We start from the raw sequence: 20,514 nt of genomic DNA on the forward strand, positions 1-20,514 counted from the left end.
ATTTTAGACACATCCAATTAAACCACTGTGTCTTGACAAAACTACCAAAAATTGCCGACAAGAAAATGTCCCAACTTGTCATAGTTACACTTAACAATAACTTGCAAAATCCCCGAGAAAGCCGTGAGTGTTCAGAAGATAACTACGGCAAGTATGAAAATAATTAGAGTACATTTGGTTGTTCTTCGGATGACTTTAGCGTTCTTCAGTAACGTACTTTCACGTTCTTTAACATTCTTTGCTGTCACGTACTTAAGTAACTTAGTTTCACGTACTTTAACATTCTTTAGTAACGTAGTTTCAAGTACTTTAGTAACGTACTTTCACATACTTTAACATACTTTAGTAACGTACTTTCACATACTTTAGCGACGTAGTTTCACGTACATGAACGCACTGTGGTAACGTACTTTCACATCTTTCACGTACTTTAGCGTTCATCCTCCTGTACTAGTAGTATCACGTACCTGATCGTAATTCAACTTTTTTCCTGACGTAATTAAATGTTGTTTAACTTTACAATTAACCCCTCCATTTGCCGTACTTACACGTAATTAACCGTTCTTTATTGTACTTAAACGTACTTTGATGTACTTAAATAAACAGAAACTATTTATCATAATTCAACCTTCTTTCGTTTACTTATTTAAACGTACTGTAACTTGCATATTCTGTATTTATTTCGAAGTATGTTAGGCTATGTTATTTAACGCGTGTATGATCAAGACTGAACTCGGATCAAAACGACCTGCCATGCGAAAGTAGAAAACTGGTGTCTCTAACAGTCTGGTCTCTCTTTAATAGAGGATCATGGGTGGCAAGGATATGCTTCCTGTACGTGACAGTGAGGCAGTCTATTTACATACAATGTACACAATAAACCATAGTTACAAACTAATGGCTATTCGTATCCATGCAGATCGTAAATATTTTTCCTTCCTTGATATATATATATATACGGTTGTTTTTCTTAAGTAGCTGTTCAAGGAAGGGAAGGGACAAAACTGATACTTGAGTTCCAACAACTTTGCTTAAAGTAAATATTAGAAGTAATAAGATATGTTTGAACAAATAGCGTGCGGAGGCGTGTAACGTTGAGTCTTGCAAATTACATCAGTGTTTACATGATTTCATAATAAAAAAAAACCGTGTATGAACCATTTTGTTTTAGATCAACGTCATTCTTGAAATGTATTGTGTAAAATATTTAAATCTTAATTGACATTCAGGTGAGAAAATCGTCTTAAATAACATCATTCAGATCGAAAGAGTACCTACCTCTGTTGGAAAAAAGTTGACATTCACGGAACATAATTATTATGAGGCACAATAACACAGCCATCATTTTTCGCTCACACTGTCGGTCAATCCACGCTCGCACTGTCGGTCAATCCACATGTCATTTGGAAGGTCTTTCCAAATCATGAACACCTCGTATTCAGCAGTCATCATTTAAATCGCCGTTATGATAGAGGGTGATGGGTATGGATTCTACTTACAACAATCCAAAGGATTCAGATATACTTGATAAGTAGAAATGTTACCAGGAGTTGATTTTGAACTTTGAAGACAAGTGGAATCTGTCGATTCATTTTTTTAAACAAGAGTTTGTATTTACTTTGGCTGGTAAAACATAATACTTTGATGATTATTTATAAATACCTATGCTGCTACACACCTTCAAGCGCTTGATATATGTTTATCAAAAATCCAAAGCTACATCCTATATATTTTCCTGTTGTGCTGAATTATATTGCATTCCCTTTATGTCAAACATGCAAAGACAGGTAATAAAATAACATTTCAAAGTGACTTTAAGAATATATAAAATTGTCTTTTTTCTAATAGCTTTCAATATCAATAGTACGTTATCTGGAGTTACGTCCCTTATCTGATTGTTGAGTCTTCACGACTGACTGATCACTGTACTACAGGAATAACGTAGGCTGCGCTGTTTTAGCAACCAACAAACAGCCGATCGTGTGGTTGATCTATGGCTACGCTAGTTGGCGTAGGGACGAGCCTAGTAATCCAGGAAACGGCATGATATTTTGACAAAAGTAAGGTAAGCTTATCTTATACCATATACAATAATTTAGTCAACGATAGAATATTTTTTTAATGAAATTGTGGGTTTAAATGTTGAAAAACCAATGGAAATGGTATGTGTACTTGTTTACTGTTTATACTGTTGCTTACCGAGTGAATCGTTCTGGCTCTAACAATCCTTCTATAACCAATATAGAGCGATATGAATGTTTACATGTATCTGTATCTATCCACGGATAGAACGAAATACTGTTAGGTAAAGAAACTGTGACTTTTCTCAGGACTTGATATTTTAAATGATTTATCACAGAAATAAGTAAACTCCATGTTCTAACTTGAAATGTGATACAAACATACTTAAATCCCTTGTAATTTTCTACACATTATCTTAAATAGTAATACATATCTTGACTGTGATTTATATATATAATTGTGAGGGGATCGATATTCACTATAGGTTCCGTGATTAGTTTTATACTGACAGGTAAATAATACAGTGCTGTAAGGTCAAACTCTAATTAGTAGCCCAGAGTAACATAAGCACACATCCTTTCGTCTTGAAATGAGGTCATTCTAATGCACACAATAGACACCAGTGGCGACGAACATTCTGCCTGAAGAAACCAAGGAAGGCAGGCCTTACGGATAGTCTTGTGTTTTTGTTATTTTATTTATTAATTCATAAACAAGAAAATAATGTTTATACTTTCAGTCATATTGAATATACTCTATAACTGTGTGACATGTTTCTCACTTCGTAGACGTGTTTTTGACGAACCCGCTATTTCTTTCATAGCACATAATATTCGGAATATACATAAGCGGCGATACGAGGTAATGAAATAACCACTGTTATAAGGTTGTACCAGGCATTCAATATTCGACAGGTAGAATTTCTGATGATACCATTGATCAATAACCTGACCAGCTTTGTATTATATGACCTGGACAGACGAAGCATGTGGTATACTTCATCTGTTTACAGATATTCCTGAAACTGACTTTTCTTTATAATCAAATTGGAGAGATCTAAAAAAATTTAGCCCGTTTTTATATCATCTTGATTTTAGTTCTAAAGAAATAATACTTGTTTTCGTTAGAAATATTGTGATATATCAAGTCTAAAAAAAGTACATGTATTTTCATAAATTATATTAATTTTCATAACTCCTGATTTATAATTAACCATTAAATTCTGTCATCTTTCAACACCGAAAATCACCAACACTGAATACAACACGACTCTAACCTTAAGATTATGTTTAATACTATTGTTACGTGTGTATATGACAGTACTGCGGTATAACCAGAGCTACAATTATATCATTGCTTTATTGGCCTGTAGACTGCCATGACCGCTCTAAGTGTGTATGAGGAATTTGAAAACAGGTAAAAATATTAATAAGGCTAGCTGGTTTTCATTCAAACACACCAAGCTGGAAGCACCACTAGAATGCTGTTCAGCTAAGAGAATAACATCTGAGCTGCTTACTTAGTACTCGCCATTATTCACCTGCCAATCACATATATGGTCAGTTGGGCACAATGAAAGAACATGTTTAAATGACTGTGGCATTTCTATGTATATACCAGCTGTACACAACAACTTTGGTCTGACTACTGAGTGATCATTCAGGAACCATGTTCCCGTTGATTTGCTTGCATGTATCTGACAAAAGATATGGAGTTAGACCGTGGATAGTGTCTGAAGACCAATAGTCACGGTATATAATTACTCTCTAATTTAGCGATATTAAAGAAATGCCTTTTGATGCAGAAATGCTTTATAATTATCATATTCCCTTTACAAAATTTTAGATATAATAACATCAATTATTCCATTTTTTTCAAACTAAACTAGCAGTCAAACTGAAATAAGGTAAAAAATATCACACAATTTTATTTCAAAGCCTAATTTGATAGTATAATTGCAAGATGAATTGTGTGACTGAAAAAAAATCTTGTTTTCATCCTTTGAATCTACTCTTTGATATACTGTATGTTTCCAATGAAGTTACACTGTAAACGAGGACACATCGGACAAGGTATCTAGACTACAATACATAAAGACAAAGTATGTGAGACATAATCCCTCGTGGCATTCCAGGCGAAAGTTATATATGCCATCTCCTAGCACTACTCTTTTTATGGCCAATACTTCGTTGCTGCGTCAGAAACACGCACATTATCTTTCGACTACCATGTTGAAAATTGACGGAAGGGCCGTATATATTTATACGTTATAATTTTTTGCATAATTTTGACCTGCATATCGCTGTCTTGTTCCCCTTCTGATGTTTCATCAGAAAAAAGGTGAGAAAAAGTGTGGAAAGAGCTAGCTTTTTGCTTAGTTGCATTTTTTTTCATACCAAGAATGTCGTCTATGTGCCTTTACTGAAACAGGGATGTTACAGTTGAATTTTTGGACAAAGCCGATTATGTGGCTTGATACCAATTCAAATATGACTTAGATTATTTTCTTGCTTGGAGAGGGACAAATACATGTATTAATATAATAATTATAATATACTATATAATAATCTTGTCTTAAAAAAGGTGGATGGGTTTGTCTTAGTGGGAAGTTATAGAAAAATAACGACTGTTCATTTTCATCATTCACTGTAATTTTTCAGTACTGTTCATTGATGTCTCTCGGTCAGTGAATACAGATGTAATCCGTATTGTGTATGTACTTTTCTAAATACAAAAAAACGCATCTCAATATACACGTGTATATACTGATAGACTGAGCTTATGAACAGACCTTTTAAGTTGTCTTACACGCGCATACCGTCATTACAAAGATAGTCGAGTTAAACGACGTGGCTTTGTGATACGAGATCAAGTACGGATGAAACTTTTATTTGCCTAAAATTCATACCGATATGGAGGGAGTAAGGCCATCACCAAGGGCTTATCATCCTTGACAAATCTCGACCCGATCACAATTCCTGAATTGAAAGGATCTGGGTCGTAGATTGACATAAAGGCTTATTATAAATTATGTCAACAGTAAAAGTATGGCTCGTCCTCCCACTGCATACACGAGCTAATTCAAAAACAACCGACTACTAATATATACACGTTTTCGTACTCAACAGAAGCGGATCAAATGTTTGTCGTTACGTAACGGTATACCAGGTATTTTTTTTTCCACGTTGATTTAGTCAACTTAAATGTTTTAGGTTTTAAAGTTCTGTCTTCTCGGATTTCATTACACTATAGCTAGCTAAAGTAAGAGATAATATCAACATTGTACACAAATGGTCACAAACTAAATGGCAACTAATATCATAAGCATTTTATTTAAGCTGACAATGCTAAAGATAACCAAATCAAGTTGTTGATTAATGATTTTCAGTTCATTTTGCCTTCAAACTTTGTGTTCGTGTACTTACTCATATACAAATACATCCTCCATTGAACTCGCAGAGGAGATCGAATTCTGTACAGTTCACCGTGGTCGACTTCTGACAAATCGTCAACCATTTAATTACCTTAAGAAGAAACGACAATCCTTGTCACTCTCGCGGCCCTTTACTGTATATTGCGTATTTTAAATGTAGCACTGATCTAATAAACATACGTAACGATGAATTGAAGAGATATTGATTTCTGACACGAACGTTCCCAGTAACGCTACTGATTGAGTTCAGACGATCACAACAAACCACTTTATATTCACCATACAAACTGCACAAATGCTAGCTTAAACGTGAACATTGATATGTAATTCATATATTGTGTAATTAAACTTACATATTGTTATATATCATATATCAATAATTTTTTACTTTGTCGGTTATAGTTAAATACCTTCTATGATTTCCAATTCTAGTTCCCAACATTTTGGCAATCTCAAAACGCAGACAATTGTAAAGTTGTCTGTTTGCAAGACAGCATAGTTAATCCTATGGGGACCTTTGCCCTACCGAACATGTCAGTCGATTTTTATTAATTATTCACTATACACGCACAGACGTATACTTCATAAAGCAACTGAGTATGTCCTATCGAAGGATCTGGCTATTTCTATTCTCCTTCTGCCGTGACGTATGATGATAATTAATAAACAATGTGGTGACATTATGCAGTCTAGGTCGCGGTCTGTGGTGTGCTGTGGGTTACTATGCTACTACAACACAAATGACCAGCGACGGTACGCTTCATTTATAGTCAACAATGGTCAATAACAAACATGTTTAATACACCTGTCATTCCATGGAAAGATAACTCCGAAGGTACCTCGTGGCTTATTCGAACAAGTCTTAGTATGTTGAATTGTATAGGCTAATTCTATTTGAACTCCATCGTTATAATCGACTAACTACAGATACAATTTAATCAATTAACGTGTTTGAAATCGGCCATATGTTGTGAAACGCATTACTGTAATGAAAGCTTATTATAGTTGATACGTTAACTGGTAGCCTCAGTGGTAAATTTAATTGTTTTAGAAACTCTGTGATTATTTTAGGCATGTTAGCATTTGTACTCGACTCAGACACCATGCCGACACAGGAAAATAATGAATTGGAAACCGAGGCATACTTAACGATTTTTCAATGTCAAATAGCTCACTCTCGATCACTAATTCGTTGTTAAGAAATTGACATGTATCTAATACAAACAACAGTCAAACAGGGGAAAGACGTTCGATGACGAATGTTCATTTGACTTCAGTAAAAGCTTTAGTTACCAGGTACCAGGAAATCCATGTAGTCATTCATTCGCCGTGGATTGTTCACAAGGAGAATCGAGTTGTGTTAAGAACACTCATTTGAGATCAATTCAAAAGTCTTTGTTTCAATGAGATAAAATAAAAAAGAAAAGTTCTGCTCATATGCAGTTAAAGCAATTTCAAAATAATTTATTGAAATCGTATAAATATTAATACCAATGAACACCTGTCATAACTTTTAAGACAGAAAAAAATGGCATCCAATATCATTCGCGATTTTCATTTTGTAAGGTGAATATTTCATGCGAATCTGCAGTTAAATTCTGATACGTCACTGATCCAAATTCCTTTCACAATTGATGCATTTACTCGATTTAATTAATTTTGATAAGAAAGGAAACACAACAGATAATACTAATACATAGATTAATTTGTTCTTCTAAGGTACAAATGTCCTTGTCATTTATTAACAAACATAGTAACATATAGTGTTAAAAGTTTTCTGAAAGGAAACAGAAACATTATTATAGAGTTATATCAAAGTTTTATTTTGAACGTTGTGTTGATCATAGTTAATATTTCATGGTAATTTTATTTGAACTCAACATATCGACTGTCTAATTTTTTATGAAGATTTTTTAGAGGGAAACAACTCTTTGATTCATGGTAGATTACTAAATTTGATTTAAATGTTATTCATATATAATCATAACGACTTCTGTACAATCTTTTTGATGTTATTCTAATCAACGGGGTGTGTATTATAATCTATTTGAACTTTAAGTGACACAGTAGTCAACGTGGCCACTGCCAAAATGGTCACCTAAAACACTGCACGTACCTTAGGGTACTCGTCTAATAGGTTTAAGGGATTATCTTGATATGATTAGAAATTATATACTGGTGAGAGATATTTAGTGTTTGACTTCTACCCTGTAAGCATGAAATACAATTAATTTCTTTTTATTTCAATTTTTACACAGGTAAAAGGGAAGCGATCGTACAGGAACAACAAGTCTAGATTGCTAAGGGCACAAACCCCACAACCACCATGTCTTGTGACATAACGAACTACAAATGCTCCGATAAGGGGCTCATCTTGCCCCTTACGAACGAGTACACATGGGCTATCGGTTTCAGGGCCTTTATATACGTGGTAGGATTGCTTTATAGTTTCATGGGTGTGTCAATCATAGCTGACATCTTCATGCAGGCTATCGATACTATTACCAGCCGCAGTACCAAATTAAAGATGCCTGACCCCTCCAATGAGTCCGGCTATACCGAAGTGGAGGTAAAGACTTGGAACGGAACCGTGTCGAACCTCACTCTTATGGCACTTGGCTCTAGTGCTCCAGAAATTCTGTTGTCCATCATTGAAATAGTTGGAAATGGGTTCCAATCGGGGCCATTGGGTCCTAGTACCATTGTCGGTTCTGCTGCCTTCAATTTGATGTGTATCACTGGGGTTTGCATCATCAGCATCCCTGATGGTCTTTCTAAACGCATTAAGAGCATCAAGGTGTTCGCTGTAACGTCAATATTCAGTGTATTTGCCTATATTTGGCTTGCCATAATTCTGTTGGTTATAACACCCGATTTCATCGATTTTTGGGAAGCTATCGTGACTTTGCTCCTCTTCCCCATCATGGTCATCCTAGCATATATCGCCGACAAGGACTATTGTGGCAAAAGACCAATAGACGATGAAAGCAAGCTGCTTGAAATGGGTAAGTTATGTTAGTAACAAACATATTGTTAATCATACCAAACATGCATTGAATAAAATTTCATTTTACAATTGAATTAACACTTTCGAACAAACCTTTAACGCATGTTTTACAGTCGCAGGTAAAATATGAATTACAATTAAGTGCAAACATGCAATACGAAGAAAATCGTATGTAAAAGAACTTAAAAGTATTTTTTATGAATTGACGAAGACATTGAAATGAAACCTAATGGCGACAAAACTTCACATTATTCTTTTATCAAATTCCAACAGTTTTCGGAGATCTCCAAAAGATCTACCATTTTTTTTCCATTTTAAAGTGTAATGTAGCAACAATATTTCAAACTTTTATTACAGTTAAATTTTATATTCAGTATGACACTTTGTCTAAGTGTGTTTTGAAGTCGTGAATGATGAATCAACTTCATCACTGACGAAAGAATAGACTTACCCCATACTGTATTTTGCTATATTTATGATTACGTATGCTTTTTGGGGTATTGTACCCAAAGACGGATGCTTCATTACATGTACATTTAGTTATATTGAATTAATCATGGCCTTTTTCGTCTCTAGGGTAGGGAATGGAGGTTTTTCTAGTCTCATAATTCGCAATATTGATACAGACATTGTAATTTCGCTTTCCTTATTACACAAAGAAAATGAACAGTTGAAATCTATGTTCTGTGCCTTCCCGATGAAGATACAAAATACTATAAGCTGGAGATTTGTTAATAACAGTAATTCACAGATTGATCTCAGCCATATTTCTATTTCCTGTGTCCACGTCTAATTTGGTAATTTTGGAATAGTTCTTTTAATATTCTCTTGTCGTTTATTCCCATTTTGCTACACCTGGTTCTTTTCTAGATATAATCTTTCGGGAGTCTCCATGCAAATCTTTCTTTCTTCCTATTTTGCCTAGTTTTATTGAATTTGAGTTGGAAATATGATTATGTTAACAATTTGGTATTATCTTGGGTTTTTTCTAACGTTACCAGAAAGAGTCTTTAAATAAAACGGGTCCATTAAAATAAAGAAGAAGAAAAAAGTGTAGAAAGTCGATAACGATGTTTTATTGTTATATTAGATAACAGTGGAGGACGACTTCGTCTGAAATGCGGTTTGATATGTTTTCTTTATCTTTATGTTGCATATGGCCTGTCATTATACATGTATATAGATTACGAATAACAAATAGTTCTCAGTTATGTAGTGGATGTACCTAGTAATGTGGATTGTCCAATCGCAACCAAAATGACAAACTCGTATGTATTTAAAGAATATGACATGGGATTTTCTTCATATCAGATCTTTTCACTTCTTTGCGTCACAGGGGAGCAAAAATAAATAATTAAAAAGGAGTGTCATAAATACTGCGTGAAGAGACGCGAATGTCATATTCTTTTTATCATGTGACTGATTCATCACTTTTTCTTTGTCTTTCTACTTTCACTTTACCTTCGCTGCTGTCTGATCGTCAACGGTTTTTTATTAGATAACTGTTATCTTTATTCAATGAAGTGCTGTTTATATTTAGATACTTAAATTTATTTATAATTCAAAAAAGAATTACGGCACGTGATTGAGTCATTCACTATCACTGTCCTGCCAGAAGAGCACACTACATTTTTGAGCATGGGAGATTCAGATTGGACTGTCCAAACATTAATGTCATAATTGTCTCTAGGATTAATTTTTTCCGATTATGTGAATCGTAACAGCTGCCATGTCGATGATAGTTTAGTAAAACTTTGGTCTTTTTCTCACGTACGAATTGAAATCACAACTAAATGGACAAGACCGAGCAACACTGCAAATGCATAATTATGACATCGGTTTTATTACATTGTACAATGCGATAGTAATATGATAACGATATATGTATATATAGTATGTGCATGCGTTGTGGAAACTTAAAAACAGATATTCAATCATTTTTTAACTAACCCGGGAAAGTGTCCAACATCACAAATAGTGATAAGAATCATTCCGCCTATAAATCAGCATGACCACATCTCTAATTTTGTATATGTATGTCGACTACAATATACGTTTTATGTAATGGTCTATTGATACTGTCCTTTCTCCATGTGTGTAAGTGGAGGAGCAGGGAGAATGCAAGACGTGCATTTGTCGTGAGTAACAATTGGTTGTGGCCCTTTGTCAATGTTGTACAGTAAAATCCCAGTATCACATTACCATCCCCTCCGCCATTCTGTCCTTAAAGCAATTTATCTCTCATTTTGCCATTCTGCTTTATTGGGACGTTTCTTTGGTATCCAATACAAACATCAATTTTGCTATTTATTTTCATGCTATTGCGGACGGCTGTAAAATCACGCCATTGACAACATACAGGTTCTCACGGAGGCAATAGCTTGACAAATTATCAAAATGAATGTACCAATTCAAACACCGCAATTATTTTGTTCATTTGTTTTATCAGTACAAGTATTTGTTAATAAAGATTTTAATAGGCACATTAAAAAAAGACACTGTTTTATGCATATTTTGTTCCATTTGGACCACATATAGCATCATTAGTGGCATGGCCTAGTGCATGAATAACCCTTTCGTAGTTTATATCATGTCTATAAAATATTTTATCGTTGTTAGTTAACTGTATCAATTTCATTTTTTAATATTGGGAGTGTACATTTGTAGTTTCCCAATTAAGTTAAAATTGCCTTGAAATGATAAATTCTCGATTGTGACGTGTAACAGCGATTCAACTTAATTTTCAGTGTCGTAAAATAAATACACATTAATGGTCTCAACTGCTCTTTGGGGTTTCTTGTAAGAATTTATGACTAGCAGACGATATAATGTAATCCGACTCATGTTCATCTTATACAAAGGCTCTAATTACAGGCCACAATTCCGGCTGAGAAAACTCTGTCTAATTTTGATTACTCATTATATGTAATTTTTTTTAAATATTACTCTTTATCCGAGCTGTTTAATAGTCTGATGTTGAGACAAAATCCTTATTTTTTTCAGCTGATGACAATCTACTTAACGGAGACCATGCTGATAAACAGGTCATCGTCGAAATTCTCAGGGTACGTGACGATTCTGTATATGACGGCATATTTGTTTCATCGGCTTAAAACTGTTGCTCTTGTGATGTAGTCGTTTGTAATTCAGTGAAATATACCACCTAATTGAGTCATGCATTGTCATAAAGAATTGCCGATAGGAATCGCACGGCGCTTTACTATTCTCAGAACTAAATCTACAATTTATTTGAAAGATTTGCGTTTGAAAGAACAGATATACTCATTTGTACATGGGCCCAAACAGTTCCTTTAATTCTAGGAATTTTCTACGCTAAATCAAACAATAACGAATGATCAGAATATAAGATGAAGTGATACATAATATATTGACAAGGACTTCAAAAAGTTCCGATTAAAGAAACAAATAAAAATTATAAATGTTGCATTACCTCCAGTTTCATTATTTCCATATAAACGTGTCATAAACCTATTTGTCCTTGACCTTCTATGTCATCGTTATTTATAGAGGTTGAAGAAAGAGGACGCGTCTCCAGATGAGATGGCCCGACTTACGGCACATCTGATGGAGCAGAACCAGTCCCATGGCCGCGGCTGGTACAGGATCAATGCTATCAGGAATCTCTCTGGAGGAACAAAACTCACAACTCCAATGACCAACAAAACCAGCGAGGTGGGTTACCTTCTTGATTAAGTGTTGCGCAACAAAACAAGGACGTTTACGGCAAAGGAATGAAGAAGAATGTAGATTATAATCTGCCAAATTCTGACCCTACACGTCAATATTGTATTAAGTCATCACAGTTTGTTGTAATAGTGTAAACATTTTTTTTTCTTTTATCATAGCTGCTAGAGGCCTTGTTGATTGAAGATCAGATGGGCTCAACACCATCCTTTACATCCTTGAGTGATGGTGGTTCAAAGGCTATCGTCGAGTTTGCAGCGCCGTCAACAGCAGTTTTCGAAAAAGATGGTCATGCACGAATTACTGTTATGCGACATGGCAACCTTAATAAACGTGTTTTGTACAGGTAGGCTGTAACATACACTTTGGATTTTGCTATACGCATAATTTTGCCGATAGAATAGGAATATTAAGCTTTCCATCAGGTCTTACATGCAGGCTACACATTTTTGATTTGATTCCTATTGCTATTACTTTTTTATATAACAGGATCGTTTTTCGAATGCGATATTTGATCTGTATTGACAGAGCCACCCTACTGCAAAATAATTATATTTACGTTATGATTCATTTTCGTTTTCACATTATAAAGCTACCTTTCACTACTTTTAGAGATTTAACTGAAGACAGTAAGATTGACTGCTGTATCTAGGCTTGCAACTGTAGGAAATTATGATTATACAACACATGATCCAAGGAAAATTTTTCTTTCATTTATTTTTCAAATAGGTATTCAGATCGGCTTTTGTCTTATATTGGTGCTATGTCATATTTGTATTGACAAATAAACATACAACGACGAATAGTTTTAGCGAATAACTTTCTTTTTGTGTTAGGGTGGAGACAATAGACGGAACAGCTGTGGAGGGAGAGGATTACATTTCCTATAAGGAGACTCTGGTGTTTGAACCCAACGAAACAGAAAAACACATCGATATCCAGATTATCGACGACAACATTTGGGAACCTGATGAGGTTTTCTTTGGCAGAATAACACTTGATTCTGAGAAAGAGCCGGCAGTAGTTGGCCGAAGGGCGATAACTCAGATTGTTATACTTAATGACGATGGTGAATATTTTATAACTATCGATATATTCCGGTTTATGTTCAAAACATTTATTCAATCAATGAGAGGTCGGGTTTTTAAAAACGTGATTATATCATATGAAAGAAATGCTCCAACAGGCCAATTCAGGAGAAAATATGAGAATGCAAACAATCTTTCTTGATAGCTTTTATACTTAAAAATTATGTCCTAATTCAGTCCTAGACCATACATAGTTTTTAAAAGTTACATAGCTACTGGTGTTTACATTTCTGTGTAAACTTTGACACCCTCTGCTTGTCCCGTCCTCTGATATGTTTGATAAACTTCTTCTAGTAAAGATAAGTGCAAAACATGTTATAACATACATACATGTTACGTGAAAATCTATAAGATTCGTGATTGTGATTTTCGATATATTATCTGTTTTAGACCCCGGGGTATTGGAGTTCGAACACCCTAGTTTCCTATTCAAGGAGAGTGTAGGGACAGCGCTTATTCCAGTGAACAGGATAGACGGAGCTGACGGTAAAATTACAGTTGAATGGAAAACCAAGGACATGACCGCCATTCACAGTAGAGACTACGAAAATTCCGAAGGAACGCTCACATTTGATCACGGCGAGAGGACAAAGTTCATCGAAATTATGATCAACGACGACAAGGTAACAGCCCTATATTACCCTTTTTAATTCGTCATGTCGTCAGACATCAGTTTTATTTGAAAAAAGTCGTTTTTAACCTTGATTACAGTGTTGTAAAGAAGAAATCTTAGTAAAGTGTTACTGACATTTTATGTAACTCATTCACATTGCAAGTTGAACTATAATTTTAAACATGTACTGATATTTGTATCATTCTACACGTGAATAATGGAAAGGTAATATTAAGTAAATTCTCATAGTTTTGGTTTCATTTTGGTGAATTTAAAATTTGTAGTTACGTATGATCACGCTGACTGCTATTCTTTCTGAAAAGTGAGTTATCTATCCTGCTACAGATTTGAGTTGGGACAGTTGATTAACAAAGAAAAACAAACATTTGAATAAAGGTACAGGGATTCTATGGGTTTGCAGTCAGCATTCTTTATAATCAAGAGAATGACACACTAAAATCACACATAGATATTTAGATATTTTTGACGTGTTCTTATTGATAGGAATTTGAAAAAGACGAAAATTTTGAAATCAGCCTGATAAAAACAACTGGTGGAGCTAAACTTGGAAAACTGAAGAGGACTGTTGTCACTATTGTCAACGACGACGGTACGATTTTACAGCGTTTACTATTAAACCTTATCAGTTTGCCGCAAGGTGTATGCCATGCTTTAATTAACTCGAATAATGACATTGTTCAGAATAAACACATGTACTTTACAGTCTCATTAAGTTATAAGATAAATGAAAATTACCAAATTTATTACATTATGGGGCTAGTGCACCTGCCCATCGAGACACACTTTTCGATTTCTTAGGATTTTCCGAAGTTGCTTCCTCAGCTTCAAAAGATTGACGAAACAGCTGTATGATGCAGTTTAATTCACTCTTTGACTCAACTGTATCTAACTTTCAATTTGTTGAAAGGTGTATCTTTTGTACAATACTTTATATGCAAATTGTAAGAAAATACCTGTATAATGGTATGACATAGTCTTCATATGAAAATGAGAGAGTTTAACCTTTATATTAATGAATATATATTCTGCCTTCGTATATATATCATGAAACATGATATAAGTACAGATTTGATCAATATAAAATCCAAACGCGATATTGACTATTTTTTCTATTGATATTCTATATACTTTCAGAATTCAGTGGTCTTGTAAGTCGAATCACCAGTCTAACGAATGCCAACTTGGACTCGCTCCGCCTGCAGAAACAAACGTGGGGACAGCAGTTTGTAGAAGCTATGAATGTCAATGGAGGAGATTTGGAAACCGCAACGACATTTGACTATGTTATGCACTTTTTAACCTTTGGATGGAAGGTAAACAATTAATATTTTTACTTGGAAAAATAACGAAAACATACCTCGAATTATGTTTGGTTTGACTTTCAAGATGACATACCCAAATAACATCAAAGCCAAAATAACACCAGAAGCATTACCTCCTTTGATAAATACGGGGAAAAATCAGAAACGTGTCCCGTTCATTTAAATTTAATTTTTCACCAGACTTGAACTGCTGTTAGTTTGTGCTAGTCATTGAAGCCACCATAGGAACTCTTTTTATCGACGACACCTGATAGGTGATCTTGGTTATGACTTGTGATAACTTACATGGACTCTAATACTGGTGTCTTATAAAGAATTATAATTTTATGCAAAGGACATATAAGTGAATTAATGTTTTGCCTTAATCATTTAATTGCAGCTTATCTTTGCCTGTGTCCCACCGGCCACTATATGGGGAGGATGGTTTTGTTTTGTTGTGTCTTTGATTATGATCGGAATTCTCACAGCTTTCATCGGAGATCTGGCCACAATTTTCGGTTGCCTCATTGGCCTGGATGATAGCGTCGTAGCCATTACTTTCGTTGCCTTAGGAACCAGTCTACCAGACCTGTTTGCCAGTCGGACAGCAGCGCTAAATGAAAAATATGCTGACACGGCAGTTGGAAACGTCACAGGAAGCAACGCTGTTAACGTTTTTCTAGGTCTCGGTTTGCCATGGTCAATGGCGGCTATCTACTGGGGATCTAAGGTAAATTCAGTGAAACGTCAATGTTCTAGACTGGCTAATTAATTTATACTTTAATTTATGCATTTGAACATACTTTGGTTTCAAAAAAAGTATTGAAGATGAAAATTGAAAATTATACTGTATCACATTCAGCTGGCAGGAAAACTATTGCATCGATTTAAATCTGACCCTAAATGTTGCGGAGATGTTTGATTCTAAAAAAAACCAAAACCAAATGATAAGTTAATTGCTTTTGTAGGGGACAACGTTTGAGGTACCTGCTGGAGCACTGGGGTTCAGTGTAGTTGTGTTTACTATCTGTTCCCTGATAACGATCATGTTCCTACTACTCAGACGCAACGTGACAGTGTTTGGAAAAGGAGAGCTTGGAGGACCCAAAGTTCCCAAAATAATATCGGGCTCATTTTGCATTTTTGTGTGGATACTATATGTACTGTTGGCTTCGTTAAATTCATACGAATACATTCCAGGATTTTAGGCGTAACAAATAGAGAAATAAGATAAAGTAAGGTGTTAGGTTGTCAAAGGATCACATGACTTCAGTGCTTAACAATAGGGTACCAGGTGTATGTCAAAGTAGAGGAGATTATCAAAACACAGACAAATGATTTTGAGCCAATGCTTTTAGTTAGTGACTTTGTCGCAATAGAATGTCATAGATCTGTTGATAAATAATAATCAGCAAGTTAATTGTTTCCGACTTCTATTGAATGTAAACGCTTATTATAAGTAAAGCTAAAGCTAGAAGGCGATTTGTACTAGGCTGATATGAGAGAGTCATTATATTGATATTATATGCATAGGTTGTGATGTCGTGAAGTGACAACTGCCCAGATTTCCGTCCATTTCTTGTAATTATGTAGATATGTATAGTTTAGATAAGACTTTATTAGATAGAACACTACCAAAGAACTAACCTTTTCAGGGTGTATACATAACATTCTTATAGGACCTTAGAAAAAAATTGTTGAATCGCATATGTGATACCGCAAAGTCGGTTATTTATCGCGGGAAAGAGATTTTTCGCTATTTCCTGGCTGTTCAATGACGTGATCGCGTAAATTTGATCTGTCTAGAGTAACGGCGTGTTACATGTTTCGATGCTCTTAACCTATAAGATCAATTAATTGGGAGCACCGTAACGTCACAGTAAGAATATGTAAATCTTTCATGCTAAGAAAGATTGATATCAAGTAAATGGTAGATCGCCAAATTTTAGTTCGTGAAAATTATATCTACTGGACTTATATTGAAATCGAGAAACTTTTCCCCCGCAAAATAACTGGCTATTCGGTAGTGTTTCAGTTTACATTTTTGTTTGTTTCCGTCCATCCTATTTCTTATTAAAAGGAAAAAAATATAACGACAGAAATGTTTATGCTATTTTCTTTTTCTTAGATGAAACAAACTATAACTGATGCTTTAACTGGCCATGGTACTAGTTTGATAAATTTTAATAGAACAGAAATCATTATATGGCATTATTTTGTTTTATTTGTTACATATCGTGAATAGTTTATGAGTGCTGATAAACTGTATGAAGATTTATTTTTATTTTCATGCTGTATTTTTTTCCATTATTTAAACTATTAATTCTTAACAACGCTGTGATAAATGTAGAGGGGAGCATTGTATCCCCTGATAGAGAAACTTGCCTATGTCATACCATTCCGTATCAAAAGTTTTATATCATACAAAATCTAACCCACAATCGTATTTGTGTCTATCATTTCGATTCCATCAAAGTATTTTATATCCGTTAATTGGATAAAAATGAGTGGTAGCCAGGATGAAAGGAATGCGTGTATGTTATTGGTTGAATTACTGAACTACAAAATAACGTTTTATTTAAGATAGTTTTATCAAAAAGCAATTATATTGATATTTTTGTAAAGAAATAGTCACATTTAAAAAGTTACATCAAGTAAAATACGCAGATGGACGATGAGTAGCTAGTAACGACATAAAAATATGAGAAGTGAACAGACGTCACCATGTAATAACCAAAGAAGCCTTGTAGATTCTATGATCACTGGCCAACATCTTACTGTTCTCAAATTTATTTTGCAATTGTCACAATAAAAGAAAAAAAAACTATCTCAGGGTCTTTGCTGATGGCTTTTTGTCGTGAAAGTTTTCCTAGTCCTTTTTTTTCAAAAAATATTCTTTTTTTTTTAAATAAATACAATTCAGTAAATACATCGCTGTTCTGTATCACACCATTACTCATTTATGTCATCTTTATACCAGTTGTATAGTGCATTTGATCATAGTGCTTTTAGTTTTTTATCATGTCATGTTTTTAAACAAAAATGTCTGTGATATGAAAAATATGAAAGTAACAGTATTTTAACAATTAATTTATATTAATTCACAGTTTGTACAATTTTGATATTTGACAACGTAGAGAAATATTAAAATTCATGGCCAGGTAACTTATGTGTTTGTTTTACTTACGTGTAACCGCCTCTCAAAACAATAAAGACAACAACTGTTATTGATTTTATGAAGTATCACCTGTCAAGAGGGATTCACTTTCAACAGGACTGGATGATGGAAGGAACAGGTGCCTTTTTAGAGGTGTTCTGTGGGTCTTGAGAAACTTATAAATGACATTTTGTACAGTTTCCACCTTTCAATTATTCTCGATAGAGAGGTGTATACACCAAGAAAACAATTTAAATGTAAAATAAAGATAAGAATGGTTTGAACTGTTTTTACTTAATACAAGCATTCTGTGTAGGAGTTTATTTCCCTTTCAACACATCCAATGCATGTATATGCCAAGTTTAATTTGGGAGCTGTTAATTATGCATCTTTCATCTTCAACCCAGTAGGTTTTTATCGATCGAATAGCTCCATTGCATGATACCATCACACATACAAACATCTTCAAACAGATGGACAATCAGATACAAGCCGGTTGATATCAAGTTTGGTCCAACTATCGTTCCAAAGGGGCTATTAAGATGAATAAGGAGAAAATGACATGACTATTTCGGATTGTGGTTAGTCAATACATGAAATGAAGAAGAGAAATTTAAAAGGCAAATTAATTATGCAGTTTTTCGGAAAAAGTCGTTTAAGAGAAACAATAATCCTTAAACACACAAACAAAAATTTACAAAAATGTCGTTTTACCGACCTAACGTTTCCGGATAATATTAAACAAAAAATAATAACGGAATATCATTTTGAGAAAAAGAGATATCTATTTTAAAAAAGAAATTGCAATAATGACAAATTAATAAATAATCGTATTTCGAAATCACGTAAGACTGTTGCGATAAATACATAAATCTCTACCAACTCGAATATGTATTTATATACGTCTAGTTTATGGTTTTAGAAGAAGAGCGTTCAACGAATTTCGGAGTTTTAGACTAAGTGAATGATCACTGCATCAAGTGAACTGGTGAGTATGGATATGGGATGAAAACCAAAACAATTGAACACTCCGAAAATGTTGAAAACAGCTACTCCTGATAAAGAGACACGAAAACCAAACTATTACATTTATGACAGACCGAGAACATGAAATAAGCTATTTAGATATACACTTTGCAAGTCATTTAACAGGAATGAAGAAACCAAAAAAGGAAACGAGTAAATATATTGAATATACCTGGCAGGAAAAATATATGCACTTGTGTTGTGTAAAAACCTATTTACTGATTGTGAAAATATCATAAAGAAGAAGAATGAAATCATAACGTAATTTAATGTTAAATGAATTGTTTCGCGAATCATTTACTTAGTGTCAGAAACCATAGAACAGTACAATGAAATCAGGTCATAAAACGATACTAAACGATGATAAAAGTAGTTGCATTAATAATAAATTAATAATAGAACATTAGGCCACGTAATTATACTAGAAGCGATAATAAATTATTTTCATGTAATCTGATACACAATTCAATAATTTGTCATTGTCAACATACAAATGACCTAAGTGATATATCGCCCCTATCAATACCCATCTTACTGCTATAAAGACCTTACACCATATAATTATATCTTACTGGTAATTGTAGAGTCGAAAAAGTTATTTTAAAGTGTCCAGAAATTGTCTGAATACCACAAGTTGTATTAGTAGTATAATGAAAGAAGGAATAGCCAAAACCTTAATGATGATTCGGTGGAGGGCAGGCAAGACCATTAACTGTATCTGCATACAAATGTTCTAGTCAACCATACAACCTGTCTGCACTAATGCATGATTGTCGGTTCAAATTATTGTATACAAGCCAAAACAATTTTAAATCATCAATGTATTGAAGATAAATTATGCAATATATTCTAAACGTATCCCTTCTTAACAATGTCAATTATGAAACACGTTCCCCATATGCAGTTGAATTTCTTTCAGTTGTCAGTCCCATTCTGAAAGCAGTTTAATGTTTAGTATTCCAGACCAGGAAGCTAGCTGCTGTTGGCTTCAATAAGAGTTATTTCCCCTTTCACATCTCATACAAGTATGTCGTCGGTTGGTGCCCCATTTATTGAAAGCTATTTGATATTATTTTCGAAAAAAATGTACTGCATTTGATTAGTTAATTATTCTAGAAGGTTTGACGTTTAAACCAAGAGA

At 34.2% G+C, this 20,514-nt stretch overlaps 1 protein-coding gene across 1 annotated transcript; it reads left to right on the plus strand.

The window, feature by feature from the left end:
- The first annotated feature begins 7,781 nt into the window (after positions 1–7,781).
- On the plus strand, positions 7,782–16,424 carry LOC132556444 (sodium/calcium exchanger 3-like). Its single transcript, XM_060220856.1, has 11 exons — positions 7,782–8,460; positions 9,553–9,585; positions 11,466–11,527; positions 11,991–12,155; positions 12,329–12,513; positions 13,004–13,236; positions 13,646–13,878; positions 14,373–14,478; positions 15,024–15,202; positions 15,591–15,920; positions 16,159–16,424. The coding sequence occupies exons 1-11, from the start codon at positions 7,782–7,784 to the stop codon at positions 16,396–16,398; spliced, it is 2,445 nt and encodes an 814-aa protein (XP_060076839.1). The 3' UTR covers positions 16,399–16,424.
- Positions 16,425–20,514: the final 4,090 nt, after the last annotated feature.

Source organism: Ylistrum balloti, unplaced genomic scaffold (assembly GCF_031769215.1).
Source record: "Ylistrum balloti isolate Yb309-2 unplaced genomic scaffold, AGI_CSIRO_Ybal_v1 Utg370568, whole genome shotgun sequence".
Classification (NCBI taxonomy): Eukaryota; Metazoa; Mollusca; class Bivalvia; order Pectinida; family Pectinidae; genus Ylistrum; species Ylistrum balloti.

What these genes read in the sequence shown, in the direction of transcription:
- LOC132556444 (XM_060220856.1), top strand. Translation starts at nt 7,782, where the DNA reads ATGTCTTGTGACATAACGAACTACAAATGCTCCGATAAGGGGCTCATC. An exon ending in ACGACTTCGTCTGAAATGCG is followed by an intron (nt 9,586 to 11,465) that starts GTTTGATATGTT and finishes TATTTTTTTCAG; the next exon opens with CTGATGACAATCTACTTAAC. An exon ending in CTATCTACTGGGGATCTAAG is followed by an intron (nt 15,921 to 16,158) that starts GTAAATTCAGTG and finishes TTGCTTTTGTAG; the next exon opens with GGGACAACGTTTGAGGTACC.